The 17,519-nt window shown below is 38.3% G+C and overlaps 1 protein-coding gene and 1 long non-coding RNA gene across 2 annotated transcripts; one reads left to right on the forward strand and one right to left on the reverse strand.

Annotated features, from left to right (window-relative positions):
* Nucleotides 1-3,023: 3,023 nt before the first annotated feature.
* Nucleotides 3,024-6,103, reverse strand: LOC146710695 (uncharacterized). Its single transcript, XR_014919987.1, has 4 exons — nt 5,731-6,103; nt 4,770-4,925; nt 4,593-4,685; nt 3,024-3,805 (listed from the first exon to the last, which is right to left on the reverse strand). It is a non-coding gene; the product is annotated as an uncharacterized LOC146710695 (long non-coding RNA).
* Nucleotides 6,104-7,344: 1,241 nt separating this feature from the next.
* pyya (peptide YYa) lies at nt 7,345-15,766 on the forward strand. The gene is made up of 4 exons (XM_085453273.1): nt 7,345-7,455; nt 9,706-9,893; nt 15,167-15,247; nt 15,350-15,766. Exons 2-4 carry the CDS (start codon nt 9,706-9,708, stop codon nt 15,372-15,374), a joined length of 294 nt encoding a protein of 97 aa, XP_085309399.1. The 5' UTR covers nt 7,345-7,455; the 3' UTR covers nt 15,375-15,766.
* The last annotated feature ends 1,753 nt before the right edge of the window (nt 15,767-17,519 follow it).

Raw genomic sequence — 17,519 nt, forward strand, 5'->3', positions numbered from 1 at the left:
AACCCTCTCGTCCACCGGGAAAAACCCCAACGTACCGGCAGCAAGCCGAGGGGATATTAGGATACCCACCCCAGCCCGCTGCCTCTCACAAGGGGCAACTCCAGACTGAGACAGAGTCCAGCCCCTCTCCAGGAGACTGGTTCCAGAGCCCAAGCCATGTGTAGAGGTGAGCCCGACTATATCTAGCCGGTACCTCTCAACCTCACGCACTAACTCAGGCTCCTTCCCCACCAGAGAGGTGACATTCCATGTCCCTATTACCAGTCTTGGCAGCCGGGGGTCAGTCCGCCAGTGCCTCTGCTCCTGGCCGCCACACGGTACACAATCCACCCGACCCCTATGGCGCCTCCTGCGGGTGGTGGGCCTGCGGGAGGATGGGCCCATGTTTCCTCTTCGGGCTGTGCCCGGCCGGGCCCCATGGACTAAGGCCCGGCCACCAGACGCTCGCCCTCGGGCACCCTCCCCGGGCCTGGCTCCAGGGCGGGGTCCCGGTAACCCTATCCCGGGCAGGGTAAACTGTTTCCTCGGTGTCCTTTTCATAAGGGTCTTATGAATCGCTCTTTGTCTGGTCCCTCACCCAGGGCCAATTTGCCATGGGAGACCCTACCAGGGGGCAAAAGCCCCCAGACAACATAGCCCCTGGGATCCCTGGGACACACAAACCCCTCCACCACGATAAGGTAGCGATTCAAGGAGGGGACCCAAGGGGGAATGTGTGTTTTCTTTACTTTAAAAACAAAGTATTTGTATTTAATTAAATATTTGAGTTTAGGGTTTAATGGGTTTTTTTGATTTTCTTCTTTAGTGTTTAGTTTATTAACAAACTAGATTGTACTGCATCGTTTGTGATTTATGATTGTGTTTTGTTTGTTACCCCTCATGTGTCACAATGGTCTGATCAGCCATTATATATACCCTTGTATGTCATTTCATGTTTAGGTCAATTATGTATGTTTGGGCAGTCATTTGGTTTGTTAAGGTTGCAGTCTTTGCCTGAGTTCAGTTTTGTTTCTTTGACCTCTTTTATGAGCTCAACATTTATTAGTCTTGTAAATATAATTTTTGGGGGTTAAATAAATGGAAACTATATTTTTCTAATAATTCCTGGGCTCTTCCTGTTTTTCAACTCGGTCCATCACATGCACATTATTTGCTTGTGCTGATATTAGGAAAGAAATAAGAGTGACCAAAGCAATACCTTTATAAAAATATAAATATATATATAAATGTTTTTATTTGGGTATCTGGCTTAAAAGTTAAGTTGATCAGTTGTACTAAGAACTGAGAAAATTAAAATTACTATTAATATTCACTAAAATCTATTATTGAAAAAATCTGTTAAATCTAGTTTTCAGGTCCCTTGAAGTCTCTGGCTATTTTTTTTTTTAACCTGGCAAAACATCCTGACATTTGGTCAGTAAAAGCTCCACAATCCAAACCAAATGGCACAGACAAAGTACTACCACGAAACACAGAATCAGTGACACCAATGTCAGTAAATCTGGCCTAAAAATTGAGAACTCAACTAAACCGATTATTATGTGTCACATTCTGCAAATGGCAGAAATACCACTTGTCACCTATAGCTGTTACCTTGGGTGGCTGTGGATCAGGTGGAGCAGGTCATTTACTGATTAGATGTTTGGTTGTTCAATTCTTGGCTGCTTGAGTCTGCCTGCTAAAGTACAGGCAAGATACTGATCCATATTCCATATGTGGCTTTTGTGAATGTATGTGTGTAAATATAAAGCGTGTTCCATAATTTTACCTCTGTTGGTTCAACACTCAAATTGTCTGAGAAAAAAATAATTATTTTTCTTTCTTTCACTGAATTAGCCACAGGTAACAAAACAAACTGAAGGCTCATGCATTGTGTTTGACATTACAGTTTTTCTGTTAAATGTTTTTGTGCTTTGTTGTTAGAAATATAGAAACCCTGCCTCTAAGCCTGAATGTTTGTTATCACTTGTTGGATATTAAGAGATTTAATACACATAAGAATATTTAAGCACATTTCACAACACGTGACTGTGAACTTCAGCTGTTTTACACAGAAATAAAATGCCTCTAGCGTTCTACTAAAACCTGCTACAGAGAATTTCTTTCTAATCGAAATCTTCAAACTCCACTTGTGAAGGCCTAACCTCACTACTGGCTGTGCAGCTTATTCCATGTTTGAATATTTCTTTTTGTTTTTGCCTCTCCGCACTCAAAAAAATAAGTCATTGGATGAACTCAATTGGACTGATGGCAGGTTTTCCACGTAATACATCTATTTTGGTCCAACCTAATCTACATACATCATGACAATTCAATTAAATTGAGTCAGTAGAACACAATTTCGTAAATACTGCTAAAATGAAAAAAAGTACATTAAAATGATGTGAAAGGTTTTGGTTGGTCCAACTCAATACAATGTCATTCACTTGAGCTAGATTTTCATTGCATTGAAATCATTATTTTGAGTTCAACTAAATCATAATTTTCATTACCAGAAAACTAATTTAATTATTAAAATAATGACAAAATGAATTTGTTTTTACAACTCAGGTTTATTCACTTGAATTAAAAGCAGAAACAGAATATTTTGTAAATAAACATACATGTCACATGGTCAAATCAACCTTAACAAAAATCAAAGTGCTCACAAAAAAGTGCTGATGTACATTTGTAATGAATGTCAAATCTGAATAGCACACACCTCTGTACTACTAGGCAATACTGAAAACAAACTGGAATCTGTAAAATCAGATTTCACTTCAGAATCATTGTATATATTTATAGTGACACTTGCAAATTCACAATGATAACCTACTAAACATTTCAATTCACACCATAGTATGGCAGTCACTGAAGATTTGAAACAACCCAACAATACATAAATACACACACATATACATAAATACACACACACACACATACACACATATATATATATATATATATATATATATATATATATATATATATATATATATATATATATATGTATGTATATATATGTGTATATATATGTGTGTGTGTGTGTGTGTGTGTGTGTGTGTGTGTGTGTGTGTGTGTGTGTGTGTGTGTTTTCATGACGAACATTTTTCTGTTACCAAGGGGGAGGTATTTTAATAAAAAAAAAATCTTTCAACTTTACTTCTCCAAAACCAATTACATGTAAACATTTACAAGCTTATAAGAACGGGAAGACCAACTTTAAAACACTGGAAGACACAAAACTTGTCAACATTTTTCTATTACCTTTGCAAATCCCAAAAGCAATCAAAAAGAAAATGGTGGTTACAACCATGAAACTTTTTCTGAGCTAAATCCCCAGTCTTTTCATCCATCTATAGTAGTACAGATTAAAGGTCACATCACTCACAACATAACAGCAGACAAAAATAGACAACTTCCATTTGGCCAAAAAAAAGAAAGAAAAAAAGGTCACAGTTTGAACAAAAGATATAAAAAGGCCAAAATCAACTTTTGTGCTGGGTCTTGTTTGCCTAAGCAAACATCTTCATTTTCATTTGCTGCATCTTTGTACTGAGCCTTTGTCCATCCAGATTCATCAAAATCTTCTGACAGAACTCAAAAGCGTACTTGTGGTCATTTGGATAGCTCAGATCAAGTGCATAAATCAGTCCAAAGAGGACGATGAATGCCATGATGACACTACCGAGGTTGTTCATAACTGTAGTACCTTCAATGACAACTCCAACATCCTCTGGCTCCTGAATCCCTTGTCTTCTGATGGTGTAAATACAGTGACAGTTGCTGCAGTGGACCTCAACCGTTCATCCTCAGTGGAGGAGGTCTGAAAAACAGGTTGTTTCAGGTTTAAGGGCTCTGTCACTTGGAAGGGGACATATTATGCAAAACTCAGCTTTTGTATCCTTTTGTGCTGAAACATAGGTCTCTACCGCCTCTATAAACACTCCAAACATAAATAAAACCCGTCAATCTGTTTCCTATCAATAGTTTGGGTTCAGGTATTATGTACCTCCCTTTGGGAGGGGCTTGATATAGAGCAGGAGCTCCTCCAGTGTCTATCAGTGTGTGTGTGTGTGTGGGCTGGGTCAATTTCCCTTATTTCATCACAATTGGGAACCTTTTGAAACAGCTTGTTTTATGCACATTATTCCTGAAACCAGGAGATTGCTGTAATGGCAGTGACACTAGTTAGTGTCTTGATGCAATCTGCTGTGTTCCTTATAATGAAGACTTTTTACTAATTGGCATAATAAACTGAACTCCATTGGAGTGTTTACTTTCTGAAGTGCCTTGAGATGACTGTTGTTGTGATATACCGCTATATAAATAAACTGAATTGAAACACTGACAGAAAATGGATGAATGTTTTGTCCACATTTACTGTGTTTATAGAGGCAGTAGATACCTACATGGCAGCACCAAAAGAATGAACAATTGAATTTTTGCTGAAACTATCCCCTTAAAAAGTGCTCTCCAGTGCAAGTTTCAACAATGACTATTAAGAATAATACTATTTCACAATTATATTGTCTCTTTTGAATATATGAGGATTTTGTGTGCGATGAACCTAACTCAAATTGAATCTAGAAAAGAAGGTGTGATAAGCGTACCAGATACTCCTTGAACAGTAGGTCTGGATCTTCATTAAAGTAGATCACCAGGCTTTTAAGAGTATGCTCCCTCTTTATGTCGATGTCATCATACTAATGCAAGGGTGGAAAAAAAATGGTGAAAAAAATGGAATTGATTGATTGCATTTAATTGATGGGTTTATCATTAGTACCGACCAAACTACTGATCGCCATGATATCCTTGATCTTTTGGCCCTTTGCTCCTTTGCTCCCCTGAAAATTTTGCATCAGCTTGTCTGTTAAATTGTCCAGCTGAGCCAAGAACTTCGCCTGCAGGGGTTTTGTAGTGATCTGCAGGAACTCTGCATTCACCTGGAAATAAAACATACATAAATATAATAAACTAGAAGTTTAAATACAGACTGCTGAATCAACACACTGAAAGTTGCTAAACATTTGAACCATCAGTGAAGTTTGTCAAGACCTAAACTGTTTTTAGCTGAGTTTAGGAATATATCGCCACCTGTTGCTTTGGCATGTTCCTAGCAGCGTTTTCCTTCATTTTTGCGTTTACCTGTGGACGGGATTATGTTTTAAAACGAAAACGGAAAATCTCCGTTTTCAAAAATACCTGTGTAAGTGTGGACGTAGCCGAAATCTTTTATAATAATAAATAGGTTTGAACGTCATGGGAGTGCGCATTGTGCTGCCTGCAGTTACTCTTCCGGCCACATGGTTCGCTTTTGGTAGCACCCTCAGTAAACTATGTAGTGCTTTTAAAGACACCTCAAAACGATACTTTCTACTAGAAAATGGCATTATATAATAATAAACACAGAATACCATATTTTTAGATTATAAAAAGAAAACAGTAAGAAAGAAGTTAGCTATAGGACATCATCTTTCATTGAGCACAATGGCTAGCTGCTAATAAGCTAGCACACGCTCCGACTTAAAAGTTGGCAGCTACACAATTTCTCCTCTAAAACAAGGCACTTTTGAAAAGACCTGGCTATATTGTCAAAAAAAAAATAGTATTCAAGCAGAGAAGAGAATGGTAGCACCACCAAAAGTTCAAAAAACAACTGTTACAAGCTTCTATGATAAATAGCATTATAGATTTAGCTGATAAAGAAATACACAATTGGATATATGGAAAAATAATATGTTACCTTACCTGAAGGTGTAGTTTTATCCAAAAAGTACAGAGAGGCCAAGAGCAGCTGGATTCATTTAGGTGATCCTGAAAGAGCGCAAAATTTTCAAAGAAGGCGGACCGTTGTGTAACTCAGTAACTTTGTGTTCTTGTGACAAAGACTGCTTTGAGAGAAAATAATTTAGGTTCACCACACGAATAATAATTGCAGTAACGCTGGAGTGCTACATTTGCGTTGAATGAGATTAAAAATAATGTTTAAGCTTAAAGAGGGGCTTGAATTGATTTCTTTGAGTTTACAAATACTTAAGTGCAAAAATGTACTCCTCCTACCCCCAGTGCCCCAACAAACTCATTCATTTTGTGTTCAGAATCAGCCTCTGCTGGTTTTGAATAATTTTAGGTTTGCACAAAGAAAATCAAATTAATTTGGTATTTTTTAATTGCATTTGTGAACAACTAACATAATTTGCATGTGTTCTTTGAAAGGAGGACCTGAATCTGTTTTTTGAGTGCGTAGTTATTGCAACGGTCTCAAATAAATGAATTCAAATGTTAAAAAAGTACAGAAGTGATGGATTAACCAGTGAGGAGACAATGACCAACTGTTTAATGAACTACATGCAAACATGTCAGATGTAAAGATGAAGCAGGTCTTCAACCAGGAAAAGAAAACAAAGCAGCAACTCAGGCCTGCAGCAAAACACGGATTTCATCAATAAAACGGGAAAAATTCACAGGGGAGTGAAGGCGATGGGGGAGAGGGCTGTGGGTATGCATGACAAGTAAAGCCATATCGTTCAGGTGCTCATACGTCACAGCTTTGGACTACTGGGAACCTGCGTCATCACGCTTCTTTATTGACGCTGGCACAACTACTTTACGGTGAAATGACTTTTTGTCCGTCTGTCTGTCCGTCAGCCTCACAGTTGCTCACGTGGCTCCGCCTGGTGGCAGAAATCGCAACAGTTTGAGTCACAGAGTGAAAGCATTCCGAGCAGACTGACGTGCAACGAAACACAATAAACGTTTTTAGCTAAACTTCAGACACAGTGGTGTGCACGTGGTTAATCTCCACAGATCAGCCAAAACACAAAGATTTCAGTTTGACTGGGAATATGTATTCCATAACCCAGAGTTGATTCACTGCTGCCCCGAATACACGGAAACCTCAGCCAGCAAGAACGAATCACTTTGTTTGGACAACTACTGGTTTCCATTTGGACATGTTGGATCATATTTGACTGATTTCTCGTGAGATACATATCGAATGTAACAGGTTGCTTTACTGGATAGTTGAGCCAGGACTTCTGGTGGCCAGATAAGCCCAGTCTGGGTTATGCAGAGCTTTGAGTAAACAGATGGAAACTCACTAAACATTCTTTTTTTTTTCTTTTTGCACTGATGCAGCTTTTGAGTGTCATGGCCCAAAATGTCATCAGAAACACAAGACTGACTGCGTGACCGACTCCTTAGTAATGTCTCATCATCATCATCACCATCGCTATCTGACTCATTCGGCCTCTACTCCCACCCGTCTCCCTCACACACTCACGCGGTGTAACCCCTCCCTTCTCCGCTGCTGCTAAACTGTATAAATAACCTCTGTCGGAGTTTGGAAGCAAGGTACAGCGACCTGCAGAGTGAAAACAAGACACCGAGGAGGAGAGAGAGTAAACCCTCTGCTGCTGCGAGAGACCACCTGTGGCTGCCACGTCTACCTGTAACCTCCAAAGTCTTCTCAAAGTAAGTCTCCACACTTCTCACACAACCCGTGCTTTAACTTTCTTTGACTCCAATAGGGATTTGTTGATTTGTTTATATACCGGTAAATAAATAAATCAAAATAATCGCAACTTTGCTGAGCAAAACGTACTTAAAATAAAAGGTTTCTTCTGCTCGCTTGCCTTTAAGCGTTAATTGGTGTCCAGTAGCTTGGCTGAGGTGACATCTGGAGCGCGTTCAGTACCACGGACAGCTCAGCCTAGTTTTACCACACAACACATGCCATCGATTTGCCTCAGGATCCACATCTGTTTCGTCTAAAAAGTATTTTTTTTTAAAGCAGAACTTCAATATAACCGATTACAGCAGAAATGTGCGCAAAGGTCACTGTTGCTGAACTTGATCAGATCTGCTCTAAATTCTGAAGATCAGCTTTATAAGACCTGCTGAAGGAAGGAAAAGGACTTAGAACAAAATCTAGTGGCCTCAGTTGCTATTTTTTTTAAATAATATTTTATATTTTTCAAATGAATAAATACATAAAAGGAGGATATACGTTTTTCTTATTTATTTATTGAAGCAACTCCGACTTTAATCTATAATTCACCCCATGCAATTATTTAGAAAAGGACTGGAAAATACAGCAAATAAGCAAATAAATAAATAGCCGGGCTGCAGGGTGCGAGTGGGGGTAGAGAGCAGAGGTTTCTGGCACACTTTCATCTGCTCCCACACATGCGCGGAGAATAGGAAACGTGCTGGAGAGGTTCACACTCCAGCAACATAGTACTCATGGTAGGTGAAGGCCACATTCACATAATACAGTTATTCTACCAAGAGTCTTGGTGGAGATTTACTGCTGCAAATGGAAAATGCGAAAAAAGTCGCAAAACGCAAATAAATAAATAAATAAATAAACAAACAAATAAATGAAATGCTACAATAATATTTTATTTTAAGGATTTCACAAAATATTGCGGTTCTTTTTTGTTTTTAAGTTGTTGGTTAGACAAGATTTACATACAGAGTTTTAAAAGACAATTAGATTGTAGACTGCTAGTTCTGGCCTGATTAAATAGTGTGGGTGTGCGATCCGCTGCTAAATGTGGCACAGCATATAGACCAAAACACCCAGAAGGTAAATCCTGAAGCAGCTGGTGCAGCTTGTCAGATGTGAGCGTCTGTTAGTTTCATGGTTTTCTGTAAGTCTGAATGGAAAAAAAAAAAGAAATTCAATTTAGATCTCTTTTTTAAAATTCAATTAATTGTGAAACAAATTAAACAGTGAAATGGCCAAACTAATGCAAGTGATAATTAAGCTCCTTACTGCCATTTTCAACAGCCTCTGGACATTTCCACCGCAGACTCCACAGTCAGACAGAGGACAGAGGGATTTTTTTTTATGCTTTATGTTAGTTGTGCAAATTTACGAGTTTGCAGTTTTTAAATCTGTGCAGACCTGGTATGGAGCAAACCAGTGACTTCTGGGGAAAATGAACATGCAGTTACTTTATCTGACTGTTAATCCAGACATACACAGATTTATAGTTTGTTGTTGTAAAAAAAATACTTGTTTAGTTATCAACAAGAAGTTACAGCAAGATTTCTCTCTTTGTTGAAAGGCTTTAATCCAGGATTCTAATTAATAATTGTAACAGCAGGAGCAGATTTGGTAATGGTATGATGTGATAATGAAATAATCGTCATAAAGCTGATACACTTCAGTGGAAATCCAGTTCCTCACACAGCATGCTAGTTATTATTATTATTAATGCAAATTAAACCTTTCTGTAAACTCCATTAAACCCACAGCCTCCGTGAAGATGCGTGAAATCAGTTTCCTCCTCTAGAGACAAATCCATTTTCTTCATCTTCTTTCAAAAGACAACAACTTTCAGGGAAGAGCTGACAAAAAATCAATCACAGCCCAAAGCCCTAAAAAACATTAAAGGTATATATTGACTTGTTTAACCGCTTTACACACCTCCGTTTACTCATCAGCCTGAGCAGATATTACAGATGAAAACAGATGACATTTGCACCCCTCAGGAGAGGTATGGTACGGGTCGAAGGTTTTGTCATTAGACAGGAAAGGGCAATAGCCTTTATTAGACTCAAAGCATCTTTTTTAATGTATTTATTTATTTGTAAGATTTCATTTAGGATTTATTTATTATTTCCTTCTTTTTTGTTATTTTTCATTATGAATCAATGGGAAATTAGACTTCAACAGTGGTTAGATTTCCATAGCATTTATGTGCCTTGTTACAGATGGTTGTGATACTGAAACCTTGGACAGTGCTGGTGGCCTTAGTGCTGTGTGTGCTGGTCTGTCTGGGAACACTGGCTGATGCCTACCCCCCCAAACCCGAGAACCCAGGAGAGGATGCTCCTCCTGAAGAGCTGGCCAAATACTACACTGCCCTGAGACACTACATCAATCTGATCACCAGGCAGAGGTATGACCACACACACATACACGAGTGTGTGCCCAACAGGCACCGCTGTTCAGGACAGCCTTGAAATGAATGTGGTGCTCAAATGACATTTAGATTTGGTACCATGAGAAAATGACTGAACTTGAAGGAAAATGGTGATTTCCAAACAAATAAAGAAACCATTTTCATCTCCTGCATTAAATTTCAATAAGGATATCAAGGTAAATTTAACAAGGTAAAAAACAAGAAAAAAAGATACAGCACAATCTGCTTCATCACCAATGAAATGACGTGTGCCATATTTGAAAATGTGGAACGAAAAAACAAAAAAGCTTGAATTAATTTTTTTGTTCAGTTTTCTTCCACCAAAAAATCCTGCAAGGCAGGGCACCAATATGAATATTTAATGGTCCCACACTAATAACCTTTCCCAAGTCTTTAAGTATTGTTTTTACTGTTGTGGATGATCCACATGAAGCTGGGCATGAAGAAAGTATGTGAGTTAAATCACTCATAAACAGCCCTTGAAAAATCCCCTCAAAATTAATGACCCTGAGCCAACTGTAGGTGTTAAGCTAAATGTGTTAGTGGGGAACTTGAGCCTTTTCTTGCTTCTTTCCTGCCGATCTTACTTTAGTCCAGACTTCATTTTATCTTCCTTGAGTCATTAAAGCAAGCTGGTTCATACATAAGCCTGGAGCTCTGTCAATGTGTGATGTACACCCTCTTCCTCCCCAACACTTCACACAATGAGATTATAGATTAGATTACTGTCCACTCTCCGAAACCTCCAGGCCTCGAAATGAGCGGGACCAGAGCAATAAAATCGGCGCAGACCGACCCAAGAAAGAAGCCCAAATTCAGTTAGCAGGGCCCAAGCTAAAGCCTGCTGCTCTCAGGTATAAAGATCACCAGTATGGAATTGTCAGAGGGTGTTTCATCATTGGAAACAGTCACACTCGGGAGCTATCTGTTCTCATTCATGAAAGTCAAATAGGCCATTGGTATTTAAATACATCCAGTGCTATAGAAAGTTTTTGCATTTCACTAGAGAGGTGCACATTATGGTTTTCACAGTGGGTGTGAGTGTTTGTTAGGTTTAGACACACTAGATACAACTGATAGATCTATGAGGTGTAACCACAAATGAACAAAAGAAAACAAAAGTAAAATTTGCATAGTTATTATATCATATGTGCTATATTGTGACAATGTTAATATTTAAATATTGCATTTATCAGTTACCATCACATGTAGCCACGCTTTTCAGTGTAAGTAACATTTCTTACTACTCCAAATTATATGGAAAATTATACACAAATACATCAAAAATACCAAAACTAACAAAGACACGTTCATCCCCAACTGGCTCAAACATTTCACAGAAAGCTGTTTTAACACATGAAGGACTGTGAAGATGTTAAAGAGGATGGATTTTAATTCTGGTGACTTTTGTCTTTTTTTTCTTTTTTACAAATATCCATACAACTAATCAATTAAAAATTAATTCAAAAGAACACTCAATCCTTAGATTGAGCTTTAGATTTAAATTAAGGTCCCACAATTGTAGGAATTGCAGGCGTGAGCCTGTGAACCTGCTTGATCATTTCAGTGCAGCACTAACAGAAAATGTTGAAAGTATAATATTATTACATTTCCTTAAGTAAGAAATCCGAGCATTTCTTTCACCACTGGGGAGAAGAAGACACAAAAGGACACATTAAGGCTAAAGAAAAAAATATTGGTAGATTGGTAGGAAGATTGAGGTATCAACCAGCGGTGAAAACATTTTATATCCTGATATGTTGCCAGCTGTGTGACAGCTGAAACAGTACATGTGCGCTTCTTGATTGCTTACCTGCAGGGAAGCACACACTGAGGAAGTAACGGAGCATAAGATTGGGTGCTGAGGTCATAGGGGAGGTGGAACAGATGTTTGATGGGAAAACAGAAGAACTGCAGGCCGCTCTGCGGGACCTGAGATGATTGTTTCGCACACATAAACACACACACACACACATTACCAAGTAAATTTTCAGTTAAACGGCTCTGTGATTTTACATTTGCAAGCTCTTTTGGAACCCTGGTTTCCCATCAAGGGAATGATAAAAACCCAGCCAGACTTGGAAATGACAGCCTCGTACACACATTAAAACAAACACACACTCTTGAATTTGAATCTGACTGTGACATTAAAGCATTAGCAGCAAACAAAAGGGAACAGCTTGGAAAGGTAGAGGTAAGAGAAGACAGGTGACAGACTGACGGACAAGTGTGATGCACCAGAACCAAAGCCCAAAAGTCATGTGTTTGTTGTGAGAGGAATAAATGTGGTCACTGGTTTGAATCAGGATGCTGCACACTGCTGATGATTTCGAAAGGAAGGACACAATCACAGACAGAAACCTGCCAACAATAAGAAAAAAACCAAAAAAAAAACCTGATTAACACAAAGTGTCCAAAGTGACGGCATGACAAGCACATCTCAAAAAAACAAATATAGTACCAACAAAAGCAAACAACATACAAACAACCTAACAAAGTCTTAGGGAACAGACACTTAACACACACCAGGGAACAGGATAACAAACCCCAGGCAAACTGAATCAAACACTAACAAGGGTGAGGAAAAAAAGGAAATAACTTTCAAAATAAAACAGGAAATTGTAAGGTTGATCAAGAATGAACTCTAAACTCTAAGCGGTGCAGAAAATCACAAAGAGAACTTTCAAAACCGCAGTGGAAGAGAAAATTTAGAGACAGACAATTGAAACTGTGTTGTCATAAAGACAGTGTCGTGGAGATGTGCAAAAGTCTTGACTTCTCATTTTTAAAAAGTATTTTTCTACACAAATGGAAAATAGGTGCAGCGTTTTATTAAAATATGTACATACATACATGAGAATGCATTGTACTTTATTCTATAACACAGATTGCTGTAGACATTCACAGTTTTACCTCTCGTGAGCTCTTCTGTGCATACTCATACAGAACTTTCAAATTTGGTTTATCACTCTAGAAGACCTACTGGCACTGGTTGATAATTTGGGCTACCTTTGTCCCCATTTCCCTTCCTTAAGCATGGTTTCCTGACAGCCACCGTTTCATTGAGACCATTTCTAATGCTTCAGCAAACAGTAGATGGATCATGCATCTCACAGGTCTTCATTGGATGTTTTTCTATTTCTTAAGATCATGAAAGCACACTTTCATGTTTAGCTGTCTGTATATTTTTTGGCCTGTCACTGCTTTGTTATTTTCTTCACTTATCCAGTTTCCAAAGACTTTTAAGCACGTGGGGCACATTATATCCAGTTTTCCGTTAATAACTCTTTCTTTCGGAATCACTTTTTTTGGAGCAGCTATTGGTGAAACAATGTTATCTTTGGCATTATTCATAGATCCAACTAAAGAAATGGAAACATATATGTTTATGCAACAGAATGCTAGTAACAAAGTACCTAAAGATACTATTCAAACTGTTTTGATAAAACTAATCCAACCCTTGAATTGTGTGACTTGAATCATCCTTGAATCATTGATGGGTCAGTGTTGGTTGTCTTCACAAGACATGAAAGAAAGAAACAAAAAAACTCCTCTGTAAACATTCACTTACACATAAATGAATGAAAAGCAGTCAATGGCCAAAGGAAAACTTCAGAAATATTTCAGAAAGCCTGGAGAACTCTTATTCATGACCACATATATAGAAATGTGGGGTGACTTAAGACCTTTGGACCACCTACAATATTAAATATACCATATAACAGTTAGAGGAGCGGCATGGTCATGAAAACTCGTGCTATGAAGTTCCCAGTGCTCATATTCTGCTAATGTTTACGTCAGATGATTGTTGGTACTTTAGTGTACTTTTACACATTATGCGCCTCAGGATTTGACAGCTCCAATCTAACTTATGGGTGCTGTGATTTCTAAATGCATACACTTTGCAATGATACCACTTACAGTTGACTGTGGAATAGCTAGGAGGGAAGAAATTTCATGAACTGACAATGGTGACATCCTATCACAGTAACAGCAGAATGACTTATTAGTTGTTTGTAAAGGCAAACTGCATGGCTACAGGCTTGATTTTATAAACCAGTGGCAAGGGGACTAAAACCACAGTGCGGCACAATGTATTAGTGTATATACAGATATACAGTGTATATCTCAACAAAAGACGTGCGTGTTTCATCGGTAGCCAAATGAGGTTAAACTTATTATGGTTTCTAAGTCATGAGTAAATGGACTGATTCTTATATAGCACTTTTCTACTCTCCCAGAGTACTCAAAGGACTATATACAACAACCTCATTCACACCCACTCATACAAGCACTTCTAAACTCAAGAGCAAACTAACCGACATTCACACACATTCACACTCCGATGAACGCATCAGAGGGCAACTTGGGGTTAGTATCTTGCCCGAGGATAATTGGCATGCAGACTGGGGAAGCCAAGGATCAAACCACCAACCTTCCAGTCAGTAATTGATCTGCTCAACCACCTGAGCCACAGCCAACTCAGTGATTTTCAGCCTGTACGAACAGCTGTATATTTTTTCCTGTGGCTCTAGAGATTAAATTTTATCTTGTGTCAGATAAATAATCCCTACAATAATATAGAGGATGTGTGCAGTCATGAAAGATGTATGCTGTAGAATCATTCCACCTGAATGCAATCGTGTGCTACAAAAGGCAGGAGAAAAGACTAAGCACCTTATCTGCAGATCTCATTTCATATCAAGCTTTGAGGGGCGTGTGTTTTCATATTTGTAACTAAATTCTTGAAAATCTGTTAAAAAACGTGGATTATTATGTATTATATAGCGACCTCTGTAGCAACCACCAATGTGGCATTCATGGTTGTATCATGGGTAATTTAGGATCCAGTCTTATAGAAGGATTAAAGGTCAGTGTATAAGGGATCCTTGCTGCTTCTATTTTGACTCTATACCAATGAGCTGCACTTTGTGTGACTGATTTACAATAAAAGCAAATCTGTTTTTGTAAAGGAGAGTGAAACAGCAGCATTAGGAAGTGTTTGGATCAGCAGTCGTTTTGAGAACAGAAAATGCACTGTGGTGGTCTGAGTCGAGGGGGAGAATGGTGAACCTTTCCACTAACAATGATTATTAAACAACAGAAACATTTACAGAGGCAAACTGTCATGAATATCTATTTTTCCAAAATAATGCCAACATTAAAGCATAAAGACTGAGCTTTAACTTCATGAAAATGATCACAATTGCAATTTACAATAAAAAAAAAAATGTCTTCTTCACTCTCAGGTATGGAAAGCGTTCAGCTCAGGAGGACGTGGTCGCAGAGCTGCTGTTTGGTGGCGATAACAACAGAGACCAGAGATCAAGGTAAAGATCCTCAAATGTAAAAACTGAAGATGTCACATGAACTTAAAGAATTTACACTCTTCTCTCATTGGCACATTATTTCCTCTCTCTGTCTTTCAACAGATATGATGACTCTTACATGTGGTGATTCTCCTCCCTCCTCATCGGACATTCCCTCTGGGTACATCCCAGAATGCACCTGGAGGGGCCGACATGTGCCTCTTCTTCCCTGTACTCTAAACCCAACAAAAGAGCATCTCTGATGGATCACAACCTCCCTCTGTTTCTCCTGTTGTTGTTTCACATCTCTGTCACTCCAACAAAACTGTACATAATTTATTATTAAAATAAAATATATATGTATATGAAATCACAGAAGGTGGAACTGTGTCTGTGTGTGTGCGTGTGAGCTTTGGTGTCCTTCGACTGTCCATCAGACTGGAGGAGATTCTTGTTTTGCTGTTTGTATTGTGAAAAGTAACATCATAATATGTGAATCAAATGTTTTCTGTGAGAATAAAAGTTCCCAAGGACTCATGATCTTTTCTTTTGTGGCCTTTTATGTTCATTTATAACTCCGTATTTTAATTCTACCCGCTACTATAGCTTTGCCTGATTCAGAGTTCAACAGACTTCTTATTGATCTTACAGTGGGACTTGCCTCTCAACTGATCCTTTGTCTCCAATAAGGTATTTTAACGTCCTCCCCAAAAACATTTCTAAACTTAACTAAGAGACTGACAAAAAACAATGGCTTTGTCCAAAACATCAATGTATTGTGTTGAAGAGATATATTTAAAAGATAGTAGTAATCAGTATAGTGTCCATTCTGCACAGGCTCCAATTAATGGCAAGGGAAATGCTGCTGAACGCTTAGATATGGAGGAATAGGTGCTCTGCTGAATGAAACAGCAAAGAAGCACCAGCGCCAACTTTGGGAAATAAACCACGTTTAGATTTATACAATAGGAGCAAATTGAGGATGTGCACTGAAGTCCGACTCGTAGACAGCTCTTGGAGAGTAAAGGATGATTCTGGCGGTAAACTGACATTGTTTCTTCTACATCGGTAAGAACAAAGCTTTTAATCTAAAGGTTTTAGGAGCTGCTAACAGTGCAGAAAAGCCCAAACACCGTTTAACTCCAGAAACTCCAGAACAGTAAGATGACCACATTAGCCACGGCATCACCCAGATCTCAGGACAGATATTGTATTATTTGTTTTTTAAAGGAGTTGGCAACTACACTAACACTTTCTGGTAAAACACTGCCTCCTGGTGGTGAAACTTCGGGTTAAGTTTGCAATATGTGAATACAAAAAGTACCTTTCAATCAGTTTTCTTCTGACATTTCTAAAAAATGGCAAGGATAGAGTAGCAAAATCAGGAAAATTGTTAAACACATAGCTTTAATCTTGAAAGTGTGATTTGCACATTACTCTGAACTCAGAAAATTTGAAACAATAGTTAATATAAAATAATGATATAAATAATACAGTATAAATATAAATAACCCGCAGCAACAGCGGACACAGCTCAGAAAATTAGGTTTAGCTTTAGGCCGAAATATTTTAAAAGGAAAATAATTAATAAGACCCCCCACCCCACCCCCCTCTCTCTTTTTTTCAGTTTTTCTGAGTGTTAAAAACTCTAATGAGGAGAGTTATTGATATTAACACAATCTATATCTCTTACTCTTACTGTGTCACTTGCTCTGGGTGAGAATAGATAATGCACTGAAAATGCAACTATATAGTGTTATATTTAAATAAAGACTGAGGTGCTTTCTGAGACATTTATAGCTGGTTTATACTGTCATGTTTTGTAATCTGTAATACTGAAATGTTTCTGGCAATTGAATAGTCCTTGTGGAACTGAGTCAAACTGCAATGTGTGTGTGGGTTTAATTGTTCTTGGACAACAAAAGATCATTATGGTGTGGATGAATAAGATGCATCAATGTGTCACAGGATATGCTGACAGTAACAAAATATCAAGCTTAAATGAAAGTTATCAGGTTATATGCTTAGGGAAACATACAGGGTTAATATGCAGTGCACAAAAGAAAGAGGGTTTACTGTGGGGACAGAAGATTTAGGAGTATTGAGCTAAAACACACAAACACAAACAGCTGCAGTAATGGTAATTTCCTCAGAGACCAAATCTTATTTTATTGTTGAATTTGGGGGGCATGAAGCAAAAGAAAGGAAGAATTAATCCCAGAGCACAGTCATGCTGAAGGCAAAGATGGCCTAATAATACCAGGGAGAAAACCAACATCACATTGTCAAAGGT

The sequence above is a fragment of the Copadichromis virginalis genome, linkage group LG4, assembly GCF_057382275.1.
Source record: "Copadichromis virginalis isolate Kocher_CV1m ecotype Utaka linkage group LG4, C_Virginalis_male_GT1.1, whole genome shotgun sequence".
NCBI lineage: Eukaryota > Metazoa > Chordata > Actinopteri > Cichliformes > Cichlidae > Copadichromis > Copadichromis virginalis.